Source organism: Melopsittacus undulatus, chromosome 3 (genome assembly GCF_012275295.1).
Source record: "Melopsittacus undulatus isolate bMelUnd1 chromosome 3, bMelUnd1.mat.Z, whole genome shotgun sequence".
Classification (NCBI taxonomy): domain Eukaryota; kingdom Metazoa; phylum Chordata; class Aves; order Psittaciformes; family Psittaculidae; genus Melopsittacus; species Melopsittacus undulatus.
In genome coordinates this window covers 64,011,531-64,027,797 of record NC_047529.1, presented here as the reverse complement: position 1 = coordinate 64,027,797, position 16,267 = coordinate 64,011,531, and the positions used below count along the sequence as shown (strand labels likewise).

The 16,267-nt window shown below is 41.5% G+C and overlaps 1 protein-coding gene across 1 annotated transcript in view; it reads right to left on the bottom strand.

Moving 5' to 3' along the window:
- DCBLD1 (discoidin, CUB and LCCL domain containing 1) overlaps window positions 1–16,267 on the bottom strand; it is a 47,093-nt gene that overhangs the window by 27,271 nt on the left and 3,555 nt on the right. The window contains exon 2 of the mRNA XM_031053999.2: window positions 3,790–4,002. Coding sequence (XP_030909859.2) covers window positions 3,790–4,002 — 213 coding nt within the window. The remainder of the gene's footprint in view (window positions 1–3,789; window positions 4,003–16,267) is intronic.

Sequence of the window (16,267 nt, the reverse complement as noted above, 5' to 3'; positions counted from 1 at the left end):
TTAATCTTGTTTTCACATATCCCTTTAACTAATTAAAAAATCAGAAGCTCTTATTCAGAGCTCAGTTATTTTTAATATGCTCAGATAATGCAATTAACTTGAGAAGAAAAGCATTTCAGTAAAGGTTGCACCTTGTCTACAGCATGAGATCATGCTTCATATTAAATTTTCATTCTAGATTACTTTAGTGCGACAAGCAACTCTGTATTTTCATTGAGTGCAAAGCTATACCTTTGAAATAGAACATGATCATCTATTTATTTCTCTTAGAGATAACATGTGCCAAGCTCTGCTAACATTTAAAGGATTGTCAGACAAAGGTGACTCAGTTTCACCAAAACTGACATTAGACTACCTTTGCTGACTGGTGATTAATATTTTCACATCTGCCTGGATACCATCTGAAAGAAAAGGCTTGCTACAGTTTCATTTCTTCAGTGAACACTGAGGAAAACAGTCTGCAGAGTAATAACACAGAGATATAGTGTTCAGCCACTTTAAGTCTCCAGTTTCAGAATTTTCTAGTTTCAGAACTTTTCTTCATAAAGATTAGTTAATGACCATCTTTTGATTGCAATGTTGGAGAAATCTAAATGCAATGGCTGCTTTCACAGGTCCATCAAAGCCGAGAACTATCAAAGGTGAGAACTGTAGTGTCACATGTGTGTCCCAGTTGAGTAGGGAGGCTTCAGTAGATCTGCATACAGAGCAATGCTACATGCTTTGCTAGGATGGAATTATGTTTGTAATACTCAGCCTACAAAATCTGATGAATGCCCTGGATTTTAATAAAACTTTCATGCAAGTGGTCTAATCTGTAGTCACTGACCTACAAAAGTGAAGAAATCAATGTTATGGCTAACATAAATCAATTAATCCATTCATTCGTATACAACAGCTTTCCCTTACTTCACGGAACTTAATACACCAACCACAAATTAAGTTACTTGTGCTGTACTACATGAATCCCAGTAGAAGGTCATAATGATAAAGGAATCAGAGTTAAATGTAAAGACAACATGTGAAACATGAGAAAACTGGAAGGAAAACAATATTTTGTCATCTGAAAACTTGTTTACACTAATATTATATTTACACACATAATCTAGTGTTTTGCCTCTGACCAAGCTTCAGATACACTCTTCAACAGATGTTTGTAAGTGTACTGACATTCACTCTGTTGTCTTCTATAGAAGTGAAGAGTTTGGCATGGTATTTAAAACATATTTCCCTTTGGACCTTATTGTCTTATAATTGCAAACGTATTAAATAAAGAGCAAAGGCTTCTTGGCTAATTTGAAATAAGAGTAACATTCACACTGCCAGCTTTCATACTTAGCTTTTTAGGTTTCCTTTTTAAACCCAGGTCAAATACAGAAAACATGCAAAGATGCAAGTTTTTATTGCTCATATGTTTTCAAGGCCTGCAAAATCTTTTCAACTCTCCACCATCCTATGAAAGAATTTTGATGGCAAAGGTCAGTATATTCTTGGCCAAAGGGAAGATGTTGACCTGCCTGTAGATGGGAGGGTTTTGAAGGGGAGATCTGGGCTCAGAAGCAGCTATAAAAGGACACTAAACAGCCTGAATAAACTTAGCAGTGCTTACTTACGCATCTTCTTTTCCTTACATAAATGCATAGTAAAACCCAGAGCTATAGCAAAACTGTTGAAACAACTGAAATTCATATATGAGATCAGAGTTTCTCTGTGTCTTTTAAAATGTAAGTGATATCACGATTGTATGCATATTGCACTATTTCCACATGTTGTCTTGGATGGGTTTACCTGAAGAGATTCTGTAGGTATTCTAGTGGGAAAGTCTACAGTGAGCTGCAGACCACAAAACCCATTACAGATGGTATGTCTGCCTAAGCCATAAAACTTGTTTAATCAGATATGAGCAAAATCTGCTAATTGTGCAGTTCGTTACTGAGAATGCAAATTATAATCTGCATGCATCAGACATTGCCAATCAGGTCTGAAAATGGGTGTGGGAATACTTTAAAGAAATTCATTATATGGATTTGATTGCATAATACACAGGTATTCTGTGCTTTCAGGCTGAGTATCTGCAGGACTGAACTATGTGAAGATGTCTTCAGGCTGATGTGTAAGGAGCCAGAATTTCAATCAACATGTAAGCTTTATTTTTCACTTCAGAAAACAATATATTTATTTATCCTTGTTTAGCCTTTGATTAGAAATGTCAAGATAGCATCAATAAAAGCTGTTCAAAGATATGATAATGCAATACTAGACTATCTCTTACTGCCAAGTACAAACAGACTACTTTAGGCGAACACAACTCATTATTTACAGTTCTGAAATTAATCATAGAATGAATGGTTTGTGTTGGAAGGGACTCTAAAGATCATCCAGTTCCAACTCCCCTGCCATTGGCAGGGACACCTTCCATTAGACCAGGCTGCTCAAAGCCCCATCCAGCCTGGCCTTGAACATTGCCAGGGACGGGGCATCTACAACCTCTCTGGGCAACCTGTTCCAGTGTTTCACCAACCTCACAGTAAAGAATGAAGTAAGCAACACAAAAAAAATCACAGCACACACTAACAGAGATGCTCCTTATTCCTCAAATCAAGCTCTGTGCAAGGCTTAGATATCAACACGTCACTGCCCACTCTTAGTGAAGCTCTTTCAAAATGTAATACCTCCCCCGTGAGAACAATAATTACCTTTACCTTGGTTTGGGAGCAAGGCTTTAATACCTCATTTGATCTTATCTTATGGGATGAGTAATAGGACTATCATGCTCATGAATGAAAGGTAATCATTTGTCCTTACTACTAAGACATCTTATGAGTCCTCATCTTAGGGAAAACACTCACTTTTCTGAGCTAACCTGCAGAGGTTCTGTGTCGTTCATCTCTTCACTGTCTCTTCCCTTTGAATCCACTCTGTTTGATAAGTCCCATACAGCACATTCAGCCTCAGCTGGCTGAAGGGCTATCACTTACTCCCAGAAGGCAAAATTTTATGAGCTGTGTATTCATGAGTTTATTCCTGCACTGTGGAATTCCTTGCAGCCTTGAATTTTAATTGGACTTCTGAAAAATGGCACACTGACTTGAAAATCAGTTTGACTCTTCCAGAAAGAGCAGATCAAAAGTTTCAGCAACAACTGGCTGGGAAAACCACTTTGAGGAAGGCCCCAGGTTCTCCCTGGGTAAGATCCTGTTGTCATTATGATTGTTTTAAGAGCACAGCTATAGCAGATTACCGACTTATCTTCCTGTGCGAATCTCTTACAGGAGTGCAGATCAGCTGTGTGCATTTAATATGCAAGTATTAAAGCCTGTACATCAGCAAAAGTTATCAGTAACTAATAGCTAGCAACAACAAAGGTTATCTCCCCTCTGAGCCCTGAACTAGGAAATAGAGACATGCAGGAGCGTGGACTCCAGCTTCCCATCTTGTCTCTGCCTAGTTCATGAGCTACCTCTTCCCCTACTCAAGAAGGAAACAGCTGATACAGATCCACCTGTTTGCTGTACCAAAGCTGTGACAGCAGAGCTCTGCAGGCCTGAGAGCAGAGCTCTCGGGTGGATACGCCACAGCTGGGCACAAGCCCCTGTGGCACCTCGGCAGTGCAGCATGGCAGCACAACACCAGGTATGAGGGGCAATGGCCTCCCATACTGAGAACACACTTGAATATGAAAAGGAGGAGGAAAGGAAAAAGGCTGACATTCCTTGAATTCTGCTGAGCTGGCTTTTAGTCACACATATAACAGTTCATGTACCGACCACTATCTTATCTTTTACATACCATGCAATGTTGAAGAGCTCTGGATGGTAAGGTAGCTGGATTCACATTTCTGTGATTCAATATCCAAGTCTCCAATTTTTAAGATCAGTCGTTTTCCTGGAGGCACTTGGATTTTCTTTTCACAAAGAGTGTAGTTTGGATATGTCCCAGGATAGTTCTTTGATGCCAGGGTCCCGCTGTCTTGATACATCACCATGTGCCCACATCCATCCCCTGCAGCAGGATATGAAACAAGGAAGAGAAAAAAACTTATTCCTCTATAAAAAATAGTGTAAGAAAATACTGGTCACATGATGGTGTCTCCTGTGTGCTTCCACCTTTTAAAAATGTATTTTTTAATACTCCAACTCAGCTGCTATTGGAACATAAATAACTAAAATAAACACAGTCTATTTCTCTTGTAAAGCAGTAGAAAGGAGGGTTGGAAACACTCATGAACTAAGATGTATTTGACAGTCCCATACAAACACAGTCTCTCTGGCTTTCTCTTTTACAGCCAAACCCTACTGAAACCCTGATGATGCACTTCCACGTGTAATAGAGAGGATTCTTCCTTAAACAGATTTATCCCAATTATCATTCTGCATTTTATTTTCATAGAAAGAGCCATCAGAGAGAGGGTAACTGAATCATACACGAAAACACAAACACAACTTAACTATGTACTATCCCAGACCTGACTCATCTTGCTTTCCTGTTGTATTTCTTGTGTCACTGGCGCAACAGAAAAAGTGCAGGGGACAAAGCAAAGACACAAGAGGGGCTTCAAATGTGGGATGTGTATTGCTAACGGTGTGTAGGTTACTCCATGGTAGTATACCTGGAGATGTAAGTGACACTGCCTTCTTCCTCAAGAGGTGAGTAGAGGTGCCTGCAAAGTGTGTTTTGGGGGCACTGTGTAGGAGCCTTCCCTTGGTGGAGAGGCACCTGAGGAGCAGCTGCAGCAGCACATATGACAACAGGAAAAGGTGCATGGAAATACATGGGGGGATGTGGAGACTGACACAGAAAACAGGAAGCATCCAAGGAGGTGAAGGAAGCAGGTATCAGATAAGAGACCTTGACCACTAAAGGAAGGAATTTTTATTGAGCTATTTAAAAGTGTGCTAGTAAATTATAATATATATATTAAAGATTAAGCTATTTAATTTTGCTGAACCTTCCAAATAATGGAAACTATTATAACAGTGGAATTAGTGCCATGTGCATGTGCATATAACCAGCAATCCTGTTTTCACTCAGTTAGGGCACAGGCACTCTTTAGATAGGAGTCTTGTATACTGTTATCCCTTATCCATGCAAAACTGAAGCTGGTCCTGGAAGTGTTAATAAAATTAAGAATCCTGCAGAGCTGGGAATTCACAATGTTCACTTTAACTACCCAAAATTTTACTTTGGGGGATATTTTGGTTAAACCGTTTTGGTCGGTGCATTTTAATTACTATCTGAATTTCCTTCCACAATCACTACAAAACAAAGTTAAGGTTTGATAAGATTATTTAAAAATGAACAACTAGAAATGAAGTGTTGATAATGAAATGTGCCACACTGGTGGTTGGGGGAAAAGTGGCATGCTGTGCAAAGATAAGCTCCAAGTTATCGAACTTTGACTTGCTACTAGATAATTACACTGTCATTTCATCTGACTCAAACACTTTTTCAAAAACAACAGCATTTATTTTGAAGCTTAAGCATTATTACTAGCTTTGCTGCCTGCTATTTAATTTTGTTGCAGGTTCAAGCTTGGAATAGAGGTGAACAGGAGACATAGATTCAAAATCATATCACCATAAACCATATTAAATACATTTTTTCAGATCTCTTTGTTCACATGCTTTAAAAAACATCTGTTGTTCCAGCCTTTTATCCAATGTATTGATTTCAGAATGCATAGGAAAAATACTCAAGATGAAAGGCAAACTGGCCTCCTGAGCAAATCATCTTTTAATAGAAACTTTCTGCAGCAGGAATAAGAATATAAGGAGCAATATAGTATATGAGCTATCTACCTTCTGAATCCAGGAGGGGTCACAGAGGTCCAGGCAGTGTAAAACCAGATTGCTTCCAGCACAGCACAGGACAACCTTGCTGCCTGTGTAGCCAGCTACCATGCAGTGAAAAAAACCTGCTCATGACCTTTAATTAAGCTGCATGTTTCTAACTGTATGTATTTACTTTAGCTGGGCTGATGAAAATAAAGTAACTGGAGCTTACTTTGCACCTTATCTTTATTGGAAAAGGAAAGGGAAAACAAAGGGAAAAGTTACACAACCACAACCAAATGTCATGGGGATGAACTCTTTAAAATGAAAAGTTTAGTGTTCACATTGCCTTCATCTTGCTGGGCTGTACTCTGACCTCTGTCACCTCAGTACAAACCCAAGGATCCTTTGTGGTACAAAACACTCCTCAAAAAAAGACATCGCTATCATGGCAGGACCCTCACAACTGTCCAGGTCACACAGCATTATCCTTCTGCAGAAAGTAAACTGGCAAAACTGTGCCCCAGAGACCTCAGCCTGCCATCCTCCGCTGTCGAGGTTACATGAGGTCATGTTCCCAAGGAAACTCCTTTTCTAAAACCCTGCCCTGAATCAGTGTTGGAACCTATTAACACCAGAACATCTTTTGAGAGAAGAAAACACAGATGCTATTTTTTGACTTTTCACTAGTGGAACGTGGTCATTCAGACACTCCAGATGACGACAGTGAGGCACAGCATCATCCTACACCTGCAACATCGCTTGCTGCCTCTTGTCCTGTCTGCCTGCCTGCATGCCTCAAAGGAAATGGTCATGACAAAAGACTGTGCACCACAAGAACTGAAAAAATGTCCAAAAAATGAGACAATGTGAAGTTTGCTGGAAAATGCACCCTACGGAAGGAGTCTGAAGGTGTAAAGGGAAGATAGAATAAAACTCATGGTCTGATAATTCATTCAAAGAAAGATTTCATAGAGTCATAGAATAGTTAGGGTTGGCAAGGACCTTTAAAGATCATCCAGCTCCAGCCCCCCTGCCACGGGCAGGGACACCCCACACTAGACCAGGTGGCTCAAAGCCTCATCCAGCCTGGCCTTGAACAGTGCCACGGATGGGGCAGCCACAACTTCTCTGGGCAACCTGTGCCAGTGCCTCATCAACCTCACATTAACAAATTAGTTATTTGAATGATTAAAGATTTTATAACTAGATCGACAAAAAACTTTACAAATTTAACCCCACTGTATAACCAAGAGCTCAGACATGGAGGCAAATTGTAAGGAATTAAAAATGTATGTCTGTTCACATTTTCAGATGATAAATGAGAACAGTATGACCATTAGTTTTGTTCTTATCATTATTTTCCACGTGAAATTTTAATTTTCAGTACAAATGCATTGCCAAAACTTCAAATGCATTGAGTTTAAACCACTATGGATAGTCCTTATGAAAAACATGGTTTGAATACCTGATGTCACACTTTTCTACAGGCACTGCTCTTCTGGCTGGAAATACATGTATTCGACCAGTCATTTTGACACAGGATTCCTTGCTAACATTACATTTTCACTTAACATTACTTCTCAGAACTGCTTTTATCACCCCATTTGGCAAGAAGCTGGCAGCCTTGCCTCAGACATCCAGGTTTTATCACTTCTCACTGGACCAGAGCAAAGCAAAATATTTGAGCACAAGGTATTCAGCAGCCAGAAAGTCTAAACATGCTTAGATTTAATAAAACCTCTCCTCAGCACCAGGAGTTACTAAAAGCACATCAAACATGCTTTGTAAAATGGATTCCCATGGGCATTTGAAACAAGATCAAGATCGTGGTTTCTGGATTGTGGGCTCCTGCCTGTTGGCCTATGCGCAGGTTGCACCAAAGATCACACAGCGCTGGAATTAAGGCTGTTTACCACAGATAAAAATAGTCTCCTATGGCAGACAATGGAAATAACTTCCCAAGAAGTGAGAACCATGACTGACACTTCCTGCCGTACCAGTGCATGTCCCTGCGGAGAAGGCAGGAGGAGGTATCAGGTGGCTGGCAGGTAGCACCATTTTCCATCCTCAGACACATGCACTGTGGATACATGAAGGACAAGGTGAAGGAGTACCTATGAGCAGCTGCATCTGAGCTGGGTCTAGCCACAGCTGCTGGCTCATAGGCAGAAGGGATCTAACCTGCCCAGCAAGGATGTAGGTGGTGAAACTGATGCCCCAAAACAAGCTCAACCCCACACCATGAGCTGCCCTGCACATGGCTCCTGACAGATACCGTGGCTTCAGGAAAACAGTGGTGGTCCCAGAAGCAGCAATGATAGACCTGGTTCCTTCAGGTACCCTCGTGCCACCCAAAATCACCTGGCTAGGCCGTCTCCTCCCATTGTTTCCCAAGCCCAGTGCACAAGCTGAGCCCTAACTTCTCACTCCACTGCTCCCTGGGCTTTCTCACCTCCTGTTCACATGCACAAATGGATACGCGCAGTGCCTTTATCCAAGCACATTGCCCCCAAGTTAGGGAAAAGGCTACAGATTTTCCCATAGCTGCTATAAAAAGTTTCCATGGGCTGCACCTTTCACCAAACGTATTTATGCCGCCAACTACAAAATAGTTACACAGCATGGTATCAAAGTGCGCTTTCAGAAGCATTGCTACAGTATCCTGGCAGCAAACAGCTGCCTTTTTCATCCTTCTGATTTACCCTCACGGAGTAATTAATAACTGACTTGGACTCACTCCAGTGCTAAATACGTGTTATACCTAGGCGTGCTCAAACACACAGCCAGCGGCTCCCTGACCTCTTCTACCCTGTTGGGTACCCAGCGTTCCTCTCTCAGCCTCTCTGCCTACAGACTCCTGCTGCCCCTTGGCTGCCGATCTCTTCCCACTGGGAGAAAGACACCCAAAGCAACCTTATTTCCCTCTCTGTCTCCTCTCCCAGTCTGACATCCCTTTGCATGCCCACCTTCATGCTGGTTCTCAAGACAAGGTGTGCTCCCGTTACCCTGCATGGAGCCTAGGGAGGAGAGCCTGCAGGGGGCTGCTGACCTGTCCTTCCTTCCCACTTCTCCTTAGAGGAGAGAGCAGGAAACTAAGTTTGCATACCTAAATTCTGGGTTCAGCCAGAAATCAGTGTTTTCTGAAGTGCCACCGCTGCAAATAGATACAGCTAAAGTGAAGAGAATGCCACTGAGTCAAGGGTACGGCTTTGTGAGCTCTGATGAGAAGCCCCATGAGGAGAAACGAGATTAGTTTTGTCTTCCACATTGCTCTCCCTGATGTAATAACTCCAGCTTATTAAAAGATACAGTAATAACTGAGTCAGGAAGGAATTCTGGGCTTGTGTTTGAAAGAAGATTTGAGTTATGCGTAAGAAAATTATCTAAGAAAGAAATCAACCCTTCCCCATCATACCTGTGCCCTCCCTGCTAGGAGAAAAGACCAGGTGAAAAAACCAAGATATTTTGCCAGATGCCATCCAGATTAATTTGTGTGGTCTGATAACATCAGGTTTTCATACAGCTACTCTAACATCCATCACTAACAGAATCAGGCACACTGCAAACACAAACAGGTTTGTACCTTCACTGCTTTCTGAGGTGATAGAGTAAAACCCAGAGTTACGTGGTTCATCTCTAATCTCTCTACTGCCAAACCTGGGTCAAGAGCATCAGCTCTTTACTGTGCCAGTATAATGTAAGAGAGAGATCACCATACAACCATGACCTAAACCTGTCACTTCTCCAGAGAACAGCTGATGAAGCTGTCAGACCTCTGTGTTTCTCCTGGCAGTGAGCCCAAGCAGGTAACAAAACCAAAGGGCAACATCACAGGCCTGAGGCATCACTGGGCAGGTGAGCACCCCCAGTCATTCTCTCGAGCGGCACTGAGGCCCAGACCTGCAGGTGTCATGAGGGACAGCAGGGATGGAGGTGGCCACGCATTTGGGGATTTCAGAAGCCACCAATTTCAGGGCAGATGCCATTTACACCAGCTGAGCAGCTGGCTGAGCCCTGCATCTGCAGAAGTATACAGATCCACAGCAGCCCTTTCTTTTCTTTCCCCCCCAGCAGTCCAGCCTTACACTGGTCACGATGTTCTGTGAATACAGCAGAAACTATCTTCAAATACTGAAAGAAACCACTGAAAATAAAGGCAAATCTGTAACCATTTGAAAAAAAAAATGACCGCAGCCTTTTATGGCCTTTAAATTAGCATTAGGATTTTCTCCAGGGAGGAAGTTTCCCACTTTGCAGGAAAAATAAACACTGTGCAAAGTTTTTCTTTGAATTACATTTTCATTTGCTTGACTCCATTAGGTTCCCAGGAAACAGTCTAATTTTGTTCTGCAGCAGTTCCTCAGGATACCCATTTTGCTGCCCAAGCTAATCAAGCAGTGGCTGGGAGGAGGGCTGAGAGCAGGAAGGGAAGGTAAAGCAGCAGAAGAAACAAAGGAACATTGTGGAGTGCTGATTTCGTTGCCCAAGTTATTTACTTACCAACTTCAAAGGGATGCAAAAGGAGAAGGAGGTCAAACAAACCACAATGTGTTTTTCTCTCCTCTTCACAGACATTATTTACTGTAATGTCCCTCTTAAAGTAGGAAAGAGAAAGCAGCAAATGATCTCCAATTGGTTCCGCAGTGGTTCCACAGATCACAGATTCCCACCCCCCTGCCAGTCAGGCTGTAGCTGGGTGCCTGCTTTTCTCAGGGTGTCCCCTGCAGCCAACCGCAAGAGATGCTTCACTTCAAATATGCAAGTTATTTTGGTAACCACTTTGATCACCATCATCAAGTACAGAAAAAAGTCCCTGACAACCATTCCAAGTGTCTTATCTAGCAGAGCAGCTTACATCCAAATTCGGGTTTTTTGAAGTTGAAGAGTTTTTTTAGCAATTGCAGGCACATGACCTACATGGCAGTGGCTTTGCAGGATTACCACAACAAACCTGGGCAGCATTTACTACCCCAGAAGCCTTTCTCCTTTGCAGAAATTTGCAAAGACAAAAGCTTAGTAAGATCTGAGATGTTATTTATTTAGCTGCTAAAATGTCAAAAGCAAGCCAGAAATGACACACTGAAATTCTTCCAGTTTCACTGTATCCATAAAGACTCAATCCATTTTGCTGCTTAATTGAATAACTTTCTGGAAAACAACCATCTCAGCTGCATATACATCTCAGGGACTTTAGTCAGGATGCAACCTAACACTACCTGGCTACATTTATGCATGAGACCTCAGTGACAAGACAATTCAGATTCCTGTAGAAATCACAGTTGCCAAAAGAAGAGAACTGGCAGCTACAGCCTGGTAGTCCCTTTCCCATGAATTATTTATAAGAACACAGGATTAAGAAGTTGCTGCATTCTGTAAAGAACAAGATCCTGCAACACGTAAGGTACAAGGTTTACACAAAAATGTAAATAGCATCATACAGTTTTCTTGCTTTCCTTCTATTAAATACACAAATAGTAGCAAACTAGGTTTGGCTTTGCTTTTCAGGATCACTATCTGGTTCCATCACAATCTGTGAAAGACAGACAGTACTGGAGTACATGTCAAAAATAAGTATGGTTTAGTCACTGCTTCCAGGACTTAGGCAGTATACCCAAATGTAGTCCTCCAGAGAAGCAAGCTTCAGCACTGGAATTTGCTTTTCACCACTCTAAATACAGCACTATCGAGCTTGTGGGTGTGAGAAAACTTCTATGCCTTTTTAACTGCTGCAGTGCTGCAACAAAAGAGATTTGTGATTTTCAGTTTATTTATTTATTTCCTGCATAGCTGCATTTAATAGTTGCCAACGCTTTTCTTTTATGGAGACAGTGTACTGTTGTGATTGACCACTTCAACATTTTGTCGGTCAGTGTGTTTCTGGAAACAGATGATAGTGGAGCTACACATGTATGGAAAAGTCAGAGGAATCTTTAGTGCAGAGTCCCCTTTCTGCAAAAGGAAAGTTGATTTTTTGTTTTAAAATAAATACCTGCGCACTAAGATACATGTCCACATTCCACACCTCAAATACAGAGAAGGCACCAAGCAATTAATTCCCAAGCACTTGTAGCTGCATGCTCAGATAGAACCTTGAAGGACTGTAAATAAACAGGAAGATGGTCATGCTCCTCCACCAGTCACCCATGTAGAGTAACTCAGGACCCTACATAGGTTTCCTGTGCTATAAAGGCTAAGGGGAATAAATATCCCACAGAGAGTTTTTCCTACCCTTCTGCCCACAGCATCCCAGCAATGTGGCAGGGATGTAGAGCCACACTGGGAGCTGGAGCCCCCTCCCACCCCATGCTGGGCTCTCCCTGGGGTGGGGGGACACTGGGCCAGTAGGGCAGCTCCTCAGACTCTGCTGATGTGGGGCAAACATGCAGTTGGATTTTTATTAAGGGCCTTTCAGGCGAAGTAGGAAATGCTAATCTTAACTGAGAGACATATATATATGCAAATTGTTTGCTCTACTTTCTCCATCTGTTTTCTTCCCAGGTTTTTCTCTTCACTATGCTTTACTGGAGATTAACTTACAGTATATTGCACCAAATTTGGACTGTGTGGGAAACATATGCTGCAAACTCAGGGCCAGACTCGAATATTGGGTTGCACAGGAATAGGCATATTCACAGTAGTGCTAAGGACTGACAAACCCACAGGGACAGGAAATTCAGAGACACCAGGGTAAGGAGAGGCTGAAGCAGAGCTGTTCCAGTTACAGTAGCAGGTGGGAAGGCAAGATTTCAAAACAGCTTTAATCTGGGTAAGAGGAAATGGCTGAACATGATAGAATGAAATCACTCCTCTTATTTTTTAATATGTAACTCCCTTGTTAGTGTGATACAAGTCAAGCAAGACTGACAGTAACCAATGACAAAGAGTGGTCTTTTTTTCTTGAAATCAAACTCATCCCAGCTTACCTGAAAAACCACGCATTCACTTTTTTTTGTCTGTATGCCTAGGTGGAATATGTGATCTGTTAGCAAGAAAGGACAACAGGAAACACACCACTCTTCTCAAAGCAAGTTATACAGACCTCTATTATCCCCAAGGTACGAATTAACAAATATCTCAAGAAAAAAATTAAGTGGCTTATGAGGGAAACAATAATTGCCATTTATCGGCAAGACACAATTTTCTGGTTTGCCTTTTGACTCAGTCAACCCAACTTCTAGGCAACTAGCTACTTGGCTCTTGCAATCTAACAAGTTGCTCCTTAAAACTCCAGTAGAAATGAAAGAAAAATTAACCAAGATGCAGCCGAAGAGCTACATCAGACTTCTGACCTGCAGCACTGAACACAAGAGATGCCTTTTTCCAGTGTTCTCATGCAGCCAACCTGCCCAATACTCATCACCAAGACATTAACCAGAAAGGTAGGCTCAGGGACCCCGTAAACTGGGAATTTCTGCCATCACTCTGGTTCACAATGGTTACATATGGTTGCTGTGACAAATATTTGAAGTATTAAAAGAAGGAAAGCAGCCACACCATTACTATAGTGTTGGTTGTGGTGCTGTCTATGATCCATAGCTCCATTTCTGTGTCTTCTGTGACAAGTTAATGAGACTGCATTAGGTATTTGCAAATAGATTTTAAAAAATAGTGCATGCCATCCTGCATACACCACTTACACTGAAACTCCATAATTTCACTCTATTTGACTGGATTTTTTGATTAGCAGGAGTATCAAACAATCACATTCTCAAGTTTTGAAACAGGGTACAGCAGAAACGTCTGAAGTTTTTAATTCATCTCAAGAGCGAATACCTCAATGTAACTGCTCAATTTATCTTGATACAATATTATTTTGCTTTCCCCCAGATGAACACAGGGGATGAATTTCATCTAAAAAATAGCAGATTCATTGTCAAAACACAAGCATTAGCACTGTTGAAAATCAGCATGTTCTCAGATACCCATTTTAAGGACCATGAGTTTAACTATGCCTCTTCTATCTGTGCCAAAATGCTAATAGATTAGCAAGTGCTGACTCCTTCTTGGGTCTCAAAATGCTATGACCACCAAGTGCTCCTTGCATGTGGTACAATACTTAATATTATAGTTTATCTACTGAAATTCTTTTTTAAAGCCTCCAGCTCTGTAGCTCCCAGGCATTTCAACTTCAATCACCCTGTATTGTGCTAACACAAGAAACATGGGATAATACAAACCCTTGGCTTTGAGAGCAAGCTAAGACAACAGGGAGGGCAACAGCTCTGGTGTTAGCCATGGACCATGCTGTCAAAGCCTCCCAGTGGACAAGGACACCTGGGATGCTTGAATTTATTTTACAGATTGAAATACATTTACTCATATCTGGAGGACAAAATGGACTTTTTCTATTATGAGCTCATTTTACAAACGAAGCACAGCTGACTATTAGGTCAAAGCAACCCAGCAACACAGACCTGGTGTGGCACCATAGCAAAACACAAGTAGTTTCAGGCAGAAGCCGCATGCCTGCCTTTTGTGCAGTCACTACAGCTGCAACAACAAGGCTCAGGCATGTAACAAAGCCATTCTGTTCAGATAAGCAAAGAAATCCACCTATGTTTCCAGTGTTTTGAGGTCTCTCCTACTACACCACGAAGAAAAATCTTGTTTGATTTCTAACAGGACATACAGGCCTTTGTATAGTATAAGGGATCACATCCAGAACTCCCCATGTGTTTTTGTAATTTGAAATAAAACAAACACAATTTTTATTCAGTAGACATGAACATCTGGAAGATGACATCAACATGATTTCAATGTCAAAGCATTAGACTGAAATCCAATATTGTTGAACAATTTGGAGTGGTGGTGCCAGAAACTTGAACATCACAGATTAAAGCTGTGATGGAAACAAGGTTTCTGCAGCAGTTGAGGAAAGAAACAACGTTTTAGATCTTTACCAAATTCCTGATGAACATTATCATAATTACAGGATCAGCTTGATGTGCTGCTGTACATCAATGTGTAATGCTAACTATCAAAACTAAGATCCTGGTCTTGTAGTAGGCCTTGGGTTTGGGTTTCTCACTTTGTTCTGCTCTGCTCTACCCATTTATTCTCCTGCCCCTCTTCACGGCACTTGAAAACACCTTTATTGAAGATCTCGGGAGATGCACAAAGAAAGCAGGGCCTGGGCTCACTCCTCCTTTCCTCTGTCTATGTGAAAGAGTAGCATGGAGCTGCTGCACAGGTAGCTGCTGCCATGAGACAGAAACCCCATCCCACAAGGGAACAGAAATAAGTAAGGTTGCACTGGGACTGGAAATCCTGCTCATGGAGGATGAGAAAGTCCCACCACCACCACACTAGACCTTCACATCTTGTAAGGAAACTCCTGAGAGGGAAGTCCTGTCTCTGTCAAAAGAGACAGGGAGAGACAGAATGAAAGACCAGAATGTTTCCTCCTCATAATACTCTCAGCTCCCGGGCTTAATTATACCGGATCAACAATCCCAACCATAACTACTGGCAGCCTCTCTATGTGCAAGCATCCAGCCAACCTCAAAAATGTGGCTTTAGTACTCACATAATTTTCACAGACAAAAATCACTTTAATTAGTTCATAATTTATTCTGAAAGCAAAAATGAAGATATCTGTATACTCTTAAAACTAGTCTAACCACTATCCTTTTTTATTTAAACACCACTATTAGATTGTCCCAGTTTGAAGTTTCCTACTCCCAGTTGTAACACTAATTAAACCTTTTGGGGAAGTTGTGTGCTAATTCTTATGCATTGCTATTAACATTTTTTATTGCAGATAGTTGGGAGTGAACACCATTCCACTGAACCCAGTCAGAAGAATTTTATTTTGATTTTGTCTGGCTTGTTTTGTTCTTAGCAGATGGTGCAAACCCATGTGTTGATGAATACATACCACAGGAGAGCATCTGATATGATACAGCTGGCCCCAAACTACAGCAATGTCTATACTGAAGCCTTCAGTGCCTGCCGACACTTAGGACCACACTTCTTGGTGTGGTATGTTAGCTCAGATGGGCTTTCAAAACTACATTACTTTGGTGTCTAAAGAAGTGCTTTAAGAAGGTACTTAGGCATCTCTAAGTAGCACAAGCATCCTCCAAGTCGGGTTTTCAAATTAGTTTTTACTGTGCTACACATGTATCTCAAGTGGACTAAGGGTGACACAGGTTTGATAAAGATAAATGAATGTGTTTTGAATATGCAAATCAACAAATGGTTTGCATTAAATATGATTCAACAGCCATGCATCTTACTTGCATGTGCAGGTAAGAACTTTCCCAAGGCATTTTTTTCCCCCTCCAGTATCAATAAGACTCTCAGTGGCCTCCCTGTCTCTGATTTCATTTGAAGCACATCCCCTGATAACCTAAAGAGAAATACATATAAAGAGCTTAGAGTTATTTATAGCAAAGCTTGTTCGACTGAAAACATTGCAGTGTTCATGTGGTGGGCACACGCCTTGCTTATGAACTGCAACCGGAAAACTGTTGCCTCCCTCTTTAGTGATT